Source organism: Uloborus diversus, chromosome 2, assembly GCF_026930045.1.
Source record: "Uloborus diversus isolate 005 chromosome 2, Udiv.v.3.1, whole genome shotgun sequence".
Taxonomy (NCBI): domain Eukaryota; kingdom Metazoa; phylum Arthropoda; class Arachnida; order Araneae; family Uloboridae; genus Uloborus; species Uloborus diversus.
This window is the reverse complement of record NC_072732.1, coordinates 63606523-63620150: the sequence shown is the minus strand read 5'-3', so window position 1 is coordinate 63620150 and position 13628 is coordinate 63606523. Positions and strand designations below refer to the sequence as shown.

At 33.2% G+C, this 13628-nt stretch overlaps 1 protein-coding gene across 1 annotated transcript in view; it reads left to right on the top strand.

Moving 5' to 3' along the window:
* The window catches only part of LOC129217084 (FMR1-interacting protein NUFIP1-like), a 62060-nt gene extending 55188 nt beyond the window's left edge, over positions 1–6872 (top strand). Inside the window, exon 11 of the mRNA XM_054851332.1 lies at positions 6698–6872. Within this exon, the coding sequence (XP_054707307.1) occupies positions 6698–6820 (123 nt within the window). The 3' untranslated portion in view covers positions 6821–6872. The remainder of the gene's footprint in view (positions 1–6697) is intronic.
* The last annotated feature ends 6756 nt before the right edge of the window (positions 6873–13628 follow it).

Genomic DNA, 13628 nt, shown 5'->3' with positions numbered 1-13628 from the left:
TCGGTCAATTGGTTTTAAAATGGGAGTGAATACAGACTTCAAAAAAGTGGTTTTGAGAAAAATGCCTTTAAAGTTTTAGAAGCTAAAAAGCATCAATTCCAGCTCCATAGAATACAGTCCCTGTAGCAACTTCGATTTCCTTAGCTTCTTCTTTTTTTCTTGTTTATTTATGCTATATTTAACTTAAATGTGCTCTTCTAAAGGTGGTTGCCTGCTTCACAGTATGCTCCAAATCGTGAGTCTTCGATAATTGTAGGATTCCCTCACTGAAAGTCACTTTTCCCGCAAAAGGTCTTCTAGTAAAAATCTCTACTTTGATTTTTATATGTCGCTTACTTTCATAGTCTAATTTGCCAAAAAATGCTATAAAAGAGGAATGGATTGAAACAAAAGGAATGAAAGCTAATTTGTCCAAAATATATCTCTTAAAAGAAATATTGAACGAACAGTATTAAATAAATAAAATTAAATAAAAATAACTTGAATTATTTAATACATAAAAGTTTGTAACCCACAAATTTCTGTTTGATTTTCTGGTTTATTCGAGTTTGAATTCAATCTTTAAGATTTCATGAATGTTTGTCATCAAACAGTTATTACTCTAAATATATGCAGTCAATTTGCAATAACTTGAATCTAAAAGGACCTACGAAAAACTTTGACTTATCATAAGTTTGACTTACCGCTAGTTTCGGTTTTCGACATTTGAATACTAAAAACCACCGAATATTTTAATTACTCTGCACATATAACAGACAAAATTACAGAACTTAAAAGTTTTTAAGCAGAATATGCAGAGTTTCTCCGTGAAGAGTTCTGAAGACAAAGTTATGTCTAGCCTTGAACTTCTCCAGCCATCCAGCAATAGCGTGGAAATTTTCTATGCTGAGTAATATGACAAAATTTGTTGCTTTCTCACGCAGCAAAGACCCACTTATAGGAATGGCATGGTCTTGATTTCAATACTGCTGTAACCACTTGAATAGAGCTGATTCTACTTCAGGAAAGGTGCACATCTTCATTCGTTTCAAATTCAGATTCATGGGTTCATATCGTTTTTGAAGTTTCTGTTTTTCTTCTAATATTGTTAAAAGAGTATTTGGAGGCATTCCACATTTCAATATAATATATCTTTCTTTCTGATTATTCCAGTCAATGACCACATTGTAGCGTGCATGGAATATGCGATAATTTTTGACTTCAGAATATTGTTAGGGGTAGTAAGTAAGTAAAATACTAAAAGTCCCGACCCTGGGGAGTGAGCTAAAGGTGGGAGGGAGGGGTTAAGAAAATGTTGGGTTTTTCGAGAAAATGAAACGGTGGAAAAAATGCGTTAAAAATAAAAATTCAAGCTAAATAAATTTACTAGGAAGCTGTTTCTACACATATGTGTCAAATTTCCAATAATTTTCCGGGTATACGTTATGAAAAATCGATTATTTTCGGAAAAATTCTCTCTTTTTGTCAAACATTTGCTCCTGGGGCTTCCCAGGATCAGTATACATGGAAATTGTTAATGACAAAGTTGTAGAGCTTTACCTTTCCTTCAATTTGATATGCTGTTTTGCTATATTTTATTCAACCAATGAAAAGTTACAGAATTCCAAACATGCACTTTCATGGCAAAAAAAGGGAACACTTGCCATTCACAAATTTCAAACGGACTCGAAATGATCGTGCACTTCCTGTTTCTTCAATGGATTCGACAATCCTGATGGACAATAAAGAAGCATTTGTGGATTACTACAACACAAATGATGTTTAAGGTGTGTTTGGGGGGTGGGATCGTAAAATTGCGACTTTGTGACACTGGGGAAGGAAAGAGTAAGAAGTGTGACATCAAGCACTTTTTAATACGAATATGTTTATGAAAATCAGCTTGTAAAACGAACTTTGTGACAAAGGGAAGGGGGAGGGGGTAGAGGGTTAAAAATGTTGAAAAAAAAGTGCGACATTATTTATGGACAGCCCTTTACCGGACGAAGATTTGCAAAATTACCTATATGCAGTATGAATTGGTGGACTGAGGACGTGCAGAAAGTCAGCACTATAAACACTGTTTAAGGAAATTGATAATGACATTGATTTAATTAAATTTGAATTTGTTGTTATTGAGTATACCTAGTCTACAAAACTGTTAGGCAAAAAGAGACGACTATAAACTATATGGACATCAAGGTCAGTTAGAAAATTGAAACGACGGTCAAACAAGAAGGTTTCTGTCCAAGTTTCATAATAACAGTCAGCTGACAAATCCGCTAATGATGAAGCTGCTGAGAAACGAGACAAATACACTCCTAACTTTAGTTGACGCTGATATTGCGAAGACGGCTATCATCAGATGGCAAAATTCTTCGGCAGCTATCATTTGAGAGGAAGTCCTCCTGGTTGCCCTCTTGATAGCCAAATCCTCAACTGATCACAACATTCTGCCAGAAATCTAAAATCGTACAACAAGTATCTAAGGTTAATCAACAGTTCTTCTTCCCTTGAATCCATTGAGGCCCGTTACAGATCATTTATCAAAGTAGCTGCATCAAACATCAAGACTGATCTCTAACTCTTCCGTACCACCAAGTTAACCTGTAGCTAGGAACTTAATGATGAAGTACCGGATTAGGGGTTTGGGAAAGGAGGATGAAGTACCGGATTAGGGTTTTGGGAAAGGAGGAATGACTAATTCGTGCTGAAACTGTCGGAATCGGATGTTGCTCCTGACGGAATCTGGAAGATGATTTTGACAGATTGCTTTTCTACAAGTGACCTGGAGGTCACTTGTAGAAAATCATCGTTAGACTACCCTGTCGTAAGCTTGCATTGCAAGGGCAGTTGCAACAACGGAATCAAAATATTTATCCAGGACGAAGAGGACAACGATGACATCAATAATTACCAACTTCTAAGGATAACTTTTCCACTGCTGGTGACATGATCCTTCCGCCACAGAATAGAACCAAGATGTCACCTTAAAGATGATATTTTCATTTTCTAATTACTGTCAGTCCATATTCCATATAAATACTTTCAAAATATGATTAATAATAATGTAATAGAAAGTAATTACAAAAGGTGCTGCCGGGCAGTTACATTTACCTTATTTCTATTATTAAAATTTTCATTATCCTGCTATAGCGTCACATATTCATTTCAATAAGAGTAACGAAATTGAGTACATGCTAGAACTTCATTGTTTTTGATTGCTTGTCAGCTAGGTGTCACTCTGATTGGGCATAGGCTTCGTATTTTTTTGGCATCAGGTTTGAATCTGCAGTTCAAGAGTTCAGCCGGTGGATTTTCAAGACACAGAAAACCGTCAGGGTCCTTGTCACATGATTGCTGCACAAGATCCCTTGAGCGCCTGCTTGGCACAGACACTCTGAGAAAAAAAGAACAAGATTTTTTTTTCGAAAAGTATTGGTTTTCAAGAATGCCATACCTAAAAAACCAATGGAAGTGTGACATATATGTGTGAAAACAATTTCACAATAAATTTAGTTAACTTTCACTTTTATTTGGAACACATTTTTATTGCCGTTTCCGAGATAGAATCGAAAACCACAAAATTTGGCTCCCCCTTCCCACTTTTAACTCCCTCCCCATTAGGGTTAAGGACTTTCAGTACATTTACTTATTAATTGCTTCTAACAAATTTATTATTGAGGAAGTGCTGGCTTTCTGCACTTCCTCAGTTCACTTTCGTTAAATAATGCCATGGGTATGGAGCTAATTCATACTGCATAAACGTTGTTCTGCAAATCTTCGTCCGATTTCTTGGTAAGGGGCTGTCCATAAATGATGTTACACTTTTTCTCAACATCTTGACCCGCTCCCCATTTGTCACAAAGTACTTTTCATAAACTAATTTTTATAAACATATTCGTATTAAAAAATGCTTGATGTTACACTTCTTACTCTTTCCTTCCCCTTGACACAAAGTGGCAATTTCACGACCTCCCCTCCCCCCACACACACCTTAAACATCATTTGTCTTGTAGTAATCCAATAAATACTTCTTTATTGTCCATCATGATTGTCGAATTCATTGAAGAAAGAGGAAGTGCGCGATCCTTTCGAGTCAGTTTGAAATTTGTGAATGGCAAGTGTTCTATTTTTTGCCATGAAAGTACGTGTTTGAAGCTCTATAACTTTTCATTGGTTGAATAAAATATAGCAAAGTAGCATATCAAACTGAAGGAAACGTAAAGTTCTACAACTTTGTCATTGACAATTTCCATATATACTGATCCTGGGAAGCCCCAGGAGCAAATGTTTGACAAAAAGAGAGAATTTTTCCGAAAATAATCGATTTTTCATAACGTATACCTGGAAAATTATTGGAAATTTGACACATGTGTAGAAACAGCTTCATAGTAAATTTGTTTAGCTTGAATTTTTATTTTTAACGCATTTTTTCCAATGTTTCATACATTTTTGCGAAAAACCCAAAATTTTCTTCCCCCCCTCCCTCCCACCTTTAGCTCACCCCCTAGGGGCGGGGACTTTCAGTATGTTTACCTACTAACTACCCCTAACAATATTCTGAAGTCAAAAATTTTCGCATATTCCATGCACGCTACACCCCTGTTTTGAGCACTCATTGACTGGACTAGATTGTTAGATTCCTTTCAAAGTCATAAATAAGGTATACTTTACTTTTTATATCCAAGACTTTTAGCTTTCGCTTAGACACCTTTAATAGTCAAGAAAACCTCTCTGTCTCTCTCTCTCAGAAACTTATCTGCAAATGATAAAACTCAAGAGTGAAGGGGAACGCATCTCAACTTAGGTCTTTGAATAAAGGTACTTGACAGCTTAAAAGCAGATTAATAGTCCACAGGGCCGTCCAAAGAGCTGACGGCGCCCAGGGCGAAAGTTTCATCCCCCCCCCCCTCCTTTGGTTTTACTTGTTCCAACCTAATACCAGCTTTTATATATGTTATAAACAAAAATGTTATTCTTTTGCATCAAATACTTATAAGTTTTAGGGAGAAGCCCACAAATACTCAATAACATCAAAAATCGCTCAGGATAGCGTTTCTGGAGCTCTAATTTCGAAAAATCTACTGGCCCTAATATTACAAAACATGGCCTTACAAATTGCAATTTAAGACTTGAGTTAAAGATAATATTTGTGCAAGGGTCCTCATGTCGCCTTTCTTTAATATCACAAGCAATGGGGTTTTTAAACGACACTTACAAAAAAATTAAGTTGAATAGCCCTTGAATGTAAAACATTGCTTAATTTTTTTGAACCAAATTTTGAACAATTTTCCTAGGACATGCTAAAGATAATCTTATCCATAAAATCTTCAAAGTTTGTCTAAAATTGCATTTATGAAGCTACAATTTCGAAAACTCGCAGGGAGAGAAGGAAAGAACGAGTATTTAAAGAAAGAATCGATCGGAAAGAGCCTCTGAGCTCCCTCCCTTACCGTAACATCAATAAACATGACCCATAATCATGTTTTTATGGCTAAAATTGCGTTTTTAAAACTAAAAGTTTCACACTTTTTACCGGTCAGCTTTTGACCTTTTTTCCTATCCGATCAAAAAGAAAATTCTTTTTGTTTCTTGCATCCCTTAAAACTTTTTTATAGCTACGTCATTGCATGCAGGAGCAGAATTCAAGGAAATTTCGTGAGAGCTAGACAAAGAAGTGCCTTTTGATTGATTCTAAACAGTTAAATTCTCAGCAATTGTATCTGCTTCAATGATACAAAGGAAACGAATGCCTTGCAGACTTAGAGAGAGGAATATTTCCGGGCCGTAGGAAAAAATAGAGAATCATTGCAATGATTCTCTATTTTGTGTGTCTATGATTGTTTATCAATGATACACAAAATGAGGGGGCGCCGCAAGACGTCCCTAATTTTATGCTATCAGGGCATTTTATACAATGAGGGGCGCCGCAAGGCGCCCCTTGTAAAATTGTCGTTTTTGTGTGAATGTTGTCGTGTTTCGTCGAAACGATTGGCGCCGTACTGTGCCCCCTCATTTCGTGGCGCCCGGGGCGATTGCTCTGCTCGCCTCCCCCTTGGGACGGCCCTGATAGTCCAGCAACATGTCTAAGTGTAAACAGTACAATACACAACCAAAGAAAACAAGCTATACTCGTTTCCCCACATGTAATTCCTTTATCATCGTTGGCTCAATAGGTGTTCCCCTTGCTTTAGTGGTCTATTGTGCAGAAATTGCTAGCAAAGATGAATGAATTTTTCTCTCATATAGTCACTTGAATTTTTTTTTTCATTCTTTTGAAATGAATTTCAAGTCATCTTTGAGAAACCTTTGAGTTAAAGAAAGCTAAATTCGAGAATAATTTGCTTGGAATTAAAGACAAAGTGATCCGTCCTTTATAAAAGCTTCGAGTTATAGTAATATTTGAGTTATCAGACTTCGAGTTGTTACGAATTGACTGTATGTCTTTGAAGTGCAATTATAATAAGAATACCCAATTTTTAAAGTATCTTTAACTTTTACTAGAAAGTAAGCAAATAAAAATATATAAATTGCTGAAATACTGTTTGCTTTATTTTAATGCAGCTTTGTCTCTTAAATGTCAGCAGTTTAGCTAGTTTGAATGCTTTCTTTTTTATAAAAGTTTTTGCTTAATGAAATTTCAAAACAGTATGTATATTTATTTATGTTGCTGCTAATGAAGTGTCAATTGTTTAACATTTTCGTTTCTTCCTTTTAGCTTCTGGCTGATGAGATCAGACATGAAAGAAATGTGATCTTGCAATGTGTTCATTATATTGTTAGAAAAAACTATTTTGGCATTGGTAATCAGAAAATAAAATCTGATTTTTTATTGTCATAGTTAAGTGCAATGCATATTTTTTTGTAATTCCCTTTTTTATATTATCAATAAATTTCAGTATAAAACTAAGTTTGTGCATCATGTTTTCAATCATATGCTTTTTACTCTTTAAGTAACTAAGACTTAAGTAACTAAAGACTTTAAAGACAATAGCAAATAACAGCTGGAAAACTCCTGGTTTAACATATTTGGGCAGTTCTCAAAAGGTGGGAGCAAAGACAGACCTCAACTTTGAAGCTTCAACACCAAATAACTTTCATTTTAATTAACTCTAAAATTTTTGAGTTAAATTATAATACTGTATAGAGACAAGATTTGACATAAATTATGGAAAAAATGCTCTTCAAATGCCCTTAAAAAATATTTTCTTTGCTAAAAGGCACAATTTTGGACATACCAAAACGTTAACTGAGCAAATGTACCATTAAAAAAAAATTTTTTTTTAATTATTTCCATACGTTTCAAAAAAAAATTAAAGGTATGAATCTTACACTGAATAATTTTTTGTTAATATTTTGCACAAATAACAAAAGTAAAGACAGATTATTTACTTTGTAAACGATTTTAGAAAAAAGTAAGTTTGAAATTTGATGCATGTCCAAAAATTACGATCTTTACAATGCTATTATTTGAGAACTAAGTATGTGATGTTTTCATTTTAAAGGTATTTATCGATCCTCAGAATCAATTTTTAGTTGTTTAAAAGTGTTTTCATAAGCTTTTATGCAGTATCTTAGAAGAAAAATAATTTTTCTTAAACATGCATGTGACATGTCCAAATGGCGTTACGATTTTGACGCCGATAATTCTGTCCGTTTATTTATAATTTTTGATATTCCACTGTCTTCTAACCTCAAAAAAAAATAGTTTATTATGATGTTATCTTCTTTAAGTCATTGGTATTTTGCATAATTAATACGTTACACATTGAACAATACATAAATTACAGTAGAAACATGGCTGGTTTTGATCGTAACGAAAGCCATTTTGCGCTAAAATCGCCAAGCAAACCTTCGTTGACGACAACACAGTATAGGATAAGCTAAAGGTTACCAGAGGGGAATTCCAGTTTGACAAATGTAGTTAATCCTCAGCTGCACCAGTTTTGGCGGCTTTATCACCTGCGCTAGCATTCCACCCCCCCCCCCCCCCCCCCCCGCTTTAATTATTTTAGAATTTTTTTTTTCTCTTCTTTCTTTTGGAAACATAATTTAACCATCTCCAAATAGAAGTACGAATTTCTTTTTTCAATAATTTTTCTTAGACATCGTTTTAATTCTTATGACATTAGAGTAAATATTCATTATTAAAACTGATGTCACTTTTTACATTCTTTCTTAAAGCATATTTTGTTTATTTTTCCTTTAAAAATGTATATGTCGTATTTATTTGTTTCCATTTTTATTCCTTATTTGTCCCAATAAATCAAACTACGAGTTTGTATAGTTATTTCCATGAAGCTTTTTTCTACCTTTCATCAACTTCTTCAAAATCATTCCAAAACTTTATAATATGTAAAGAGCAGTATATATAGCCATTCAAGTACTTCATTAATATCCTCTTTATTATTAAATTGTAAAATTCAAAAAGTAGTAAATAAAATTTTCATTGGAAAAGTTAAAAATCAGATTAACAATTGTCAAAAATGGTGAAACTTACAGTATGATGATGTCCAAAATCCGTTACCTACAGGACAACAATGTCCAAAATCTGCTACCTGCAGATTGCTGATTTATTTTGTTAATTAACAATTTTTACAAATACTTGCTGTCTTTTCATGTTCATATATTGTATTCTAGGTATGCATACTATAGAATAAAAGCAAAATTGATGTCAAACTTGAAAATTTTTGAAATTGCTCAAAGTTAACTTTTTGTTCCCACCTTTTGAGAACTGCCCATTTGCTGATGTTGTAAAATTACATTCAAACATGATCATATTAACAGAATGGAATAAAATGTTGATATGTATTTTGTTTACATTCAACACAAATTTATATGTTCTGTAAACAATCTTTTGGCCTGAAATATTGTATTTTTTAAGTTAAATTTAATGGTATAATTGAATTCCCAAAATAGAGAAGTTAATTATACCACTGAGTTCCAACATAAAAAATACAGTATGCCACAGGAACAGATTGTTTTTACAATGTATGTTTTGCGTTGAATAACAAAATACGTATTGGTTTGCTTCAAAAATGTCAGTCGGTTACCCATGGCATTGCCCTCCTACAATTGTCAAAATTCAAAATCATTGTGAAAAGACATCTTGTCAAATTTCATCATCCATTTTTTTTCTGTCTCCAAGCAGCACCTCTGATACATTTGGAGAAATGCTTTTTAGGTTTGCTATGAACTGTTTGACAAACCTGTGTTCAGGGACGGATAAAGAAATAACTTTTGGAGGGACCCCAGAGATTGAATAGTGCTCCTCCCCCCCTCCCCGCATACAATGCTTCATACCAAAGTTTTCATGTTTTTGTTCTTAAATGTTTTTTTAAAGATCACTTAAGGCCAATTAATCCACTTTTCCGTACATAAATATCATGCATTAATATGCTTTGGATGTGGAAGTAAAATAATATAACATTTCAAGTGAATTAAATACTAAACCTAATATAATATCACCGAAATGCTATAAAATGAGCGATTTTAACTAGGAACATTGTCATAATGACACTAGGGCAAGGGTATTGAATAAACCCATACCCCATTTAAGTTTTTAAAAAATAATTTATATTTTAACTATAAAATATTATGTTATTAAGAAAATCACAGGTTCATAACACATAACTTTTATTAAAGAACTCAGAAATTATTTCTTTGCGAATTTCAAAGCAGTTACTGATTTGTTTTTAAAGTCATGATACAGTTGAGGTGAGATTTTGATACTACATGACGTTTTCATTTATATCATGGTTTTGCAAAAAAAAACTACCATGTGATTTCTTTCAATTTGCATTTTTTATAAGCTGAAGAAGAAATGCATTATTTCGCAAATAGCGTTTCGGATCAAAATGATTCTTTTAGGCACGTCTGCACATAAAAAAATTTTTTTTTTTTTACTTTTAATTATTGATTAAAACAAATTGATCCATAAATTGATTTAAGAATTAATGGACGGATCACGATATTACGTTCCTTTGAATTTGAAACCAGTGAGTTAAATGTATTTTCAGCTCTTGCCTTTGACTCCAGTATTACTTCTTTAGAAAACAAAAATGCTTTTATTAAAAATATATGCTGTGCGTGTTTTGTGTTCTTTTAAAAAAACTAAAAAAAGTTTTATGTTATAGAGAAGTCAAATGAAAGTAATCAACAAAATACTTAATTTATCCTTTTAAAGGATGCCCCCCCTCCCTTCAAGTCCGCTACTGCCTGTGTTGTTGTAGTGACATTGATGTGCGTGTATGTGATAATTAGTCTAGACATCTGAAATACAAAATTAGGGAGGAGCATGGGTATATACAGGGGGTGGAAGGAAGGCAACTGCTCACTCTTCCAAAACAGAAAATATTAATATTAAACCAAAAAAGAAAAGAAATTTTGAAAAAAGGATTAGCGGACAGTCTGCTTCTATTCCTAAACTTATTGATGCATTACTGCTATGTTATCAGTCACAAAGTAACAGCTTTAGTAACTTTGTGACTGATTTTGAAACTATTTCTTTTTGGGAGCTCATTGAAAAGAGAAAACTGGTGTTTATTTGGGATAATATTGCTGTTAAGGTAATACAAGGTAATTAGCTTCCAAAACACTTTTCAATAAATTTCCTACCAAAAAAATCTTTTTTTGAGAAATTGTGTTACAAGTGTTTTAAATACAAGTCAAACATTAATTGTTGTGACTTGGTTATAATTTACTCATTTAAAAAAAAGTTCATGTCAAATTTTAAAAAATGAAGTAAAACAAAGAACAATAGCTATTTAAACTAATATTGAACAAATAATACCAACTCTGTAATAAGAACGAAATGACATCACTTAAGAAACTGATGCTGTTTCCTCAGTCTTGTTCAAGTATTCAGTGAAAACTAAGAAATAAATATTAAAAAAGATATTTAAACGTTAAGGTCTATACTATTTATTATGATGATAATTATTGTTTTAACGTCATAAACTATAAAAAATACTTTAATATACACCAATAGTCAGCTGAAATTATTGTTTTGCAAGTAAAGAAAAAAATATTAATTTCAAATTTCAAGAATGGTTTGAAAAAAGTAAAGCATCCCGCAATGACAAGCTTAATTGTAGACTTAAAAGAAGGTGTAGGAATTTTTTTATAAAGTTACACTTTTCCCCCGATTCAGTTTTTTTTTTTCAAGCTTTTGCCAATAATAAGAGGTTTACTTAAACTGTTGGCATTCTTTTGTGAAGAAATGGCATTTCTGTTAAACAATAAGTGCAATAAATAGCATATGCTTATGTGCATAGTCATATTAAAGGACTATGTCCTTTAATATAACTAAACACATAAGAATCAAGGACTGCTGATCCCATATTGAGTCTCCTTGACTCGAAAAGATCAAGTAGAGTTTTCAAATATATTTCAAAAGTGCAGCAAAAGATTCACAAATTGGTATTTCTCACATGTTTAACACCTTTTTGATTATTCTACCAGGTCATAAAAACAAAGCTTAACTTCTTCAAAAAAAAAAAAAGCTAGCAACCTTTTTAATTCACAATCCGAAAAAAAATCTCGCCCCTAATATGTAAACTGACAATAATACGCAGTGGCGGCTCGTCACTATGGGCCGGGTGGGCAAGGCCCACCCAGAAAAATTGTACACCACTAAATAGATCATGTCAAAATAACGTTTAGTATTTCGCTAAAAAAAAAAAAAAATAAAATAAAAAAAAAACAACAAACAAACAACGAATTGGGGACATGAAACACATTTTAAATCTCTAACACTTTGCATATCGCTTCTAAAATGTTAGCGTTTCGCTTGCAAGCTCTGAGAATGATTCTTGGGGCTGCGACTGGTTTGCCCCTCGATTGACTTGCCACACCTCCGCACCTAACCAATCACGACGATTCAATCAGACACCAAAACGGCAAGTCCGTGTCACTCCGATTTCTGCTGTGTGGGCTCCCGCTCCCTAGCCCTCGGAAAAATAGCTTTACCCCCAACAGCAGTAGAAGGGCAATAGCAGTTGGGGAAGGATTTGACACACGTCACTTGTACGAAACAACAGTTCGAAAATGGGCAAAAAATGACAAGCCCACTGAATGAAAGAAAGTGCTCTTATCGTTTTCCACCGTCCTTCTTTTGTATTTGTCTTTAATCTTAAATTTCTGTTAGTATTTGGAACTGGCATTTACCATTTTATGGGTTCCCTCCGATTCTACCGCATCGCATGCGTGCGTATTTTTATTTATTTTTCTGTTTGGAACTAATATGATCGGAATTTCTGAATGAAGAGTTTGTTTTCGAATATACTAGTTGGTTTTGAGTGTGAAAAATTCTGAATTGGTCCGAAACTTTTACAAAAAAACTTCAATTGGGCGAGATCTATTCAATTTTCTTTTTTGTTCTGATATTTGGCAAAAGTAATAAGTATTAATCGTATAATAGGTCTTATCGATATGTGTTTTCTATTCTGTAGTACTCTAAGGCGGAACAAACCTGAATTATTTCAATTTGATCCGGTACATCGCTTTAAATCCTTAAAGGCGTAGGGCCACATAACCTCAAAAATGACCAAACTTTTCGATTTTTTTATTGTTTGTTTTAAAACTTCAGATTGTTTCAAACTTTATGAAGAAGAGAGTTTCAACGCTTAGTTTAATTATTTAAAAAGTTATTAACTTTAGGTCACTCACACTAGGTGCGCTTTTTCTTGATTTCGAACTGTTTTTGAGCAATCATGAATTGCTTATTGTGTTCACTTGACCGTTGAATGACGTATGCCTTTGATTTTATTTTTCTATTCTTATACTGTTGGCCCCACTTAAACGAATACCGTCGGTTTCAAGAAATATTCGATTAAGCTGGGAAATTTTATTTATCTTCCCTGGTTGACAACTTTTGCTTAAAACGTAATAATAAATCTAATTCTAAGTAATAGAAAAAAAATGTTTTTGATTAAAAAGCGTTTTAAATAAGCTAAGTAATCAACAACATAGTATAATAACTAAGTATATATAATACAAGTACATATGAAAATTATTAATATGCAACTTACAACTTGAGGTACTAAATCTACACCTTTTTTCAGTTCATATTGTTTGGAGAAAGTCCATAATAGTGGATTCCTTGCTCAATGTGTTTTGTGAACAGTTTTCAAAATTCAATTACCGCGTTTTACGTAATCAATAATTGTCAATTTCTTATTTTCTGCAATGTTAATATTTTGTTGTGTTTTTTAATTTATTTATCGACTGTCTGTTGGTAATGGCATTGGTAACTATAGAAGAAACTATAGAAGAAACTATCCAAAACATGCTAAATGGAAATGTTTTGATGGAAAATTAATGTTGTTTTTCCCGCCCGTCGTTTGCCGAAAAATGCTATTTTAAGTTTTTACGTCAGTAATTGCTCCTATTTAATTTATTTTTAACGTATTCAAAAAAATTTTCAGCAAAAATATATGTGAAAGCCGATTACTATTATTCGATTTTCCGAAGAAATTATTCGATTAAGCGGGGATCTCTAACATTACATCTTTAAATTTGGTTCCTAGAGATTTTACCCGATTAAGTGGGGCTGACAGTAATGCAGGCATCCATGTGCCTCGGAATCGAATTATTTATTAACGACCTTCTGGACTTTACACAATCCTTTTTACGCGAAAAAAGTATCC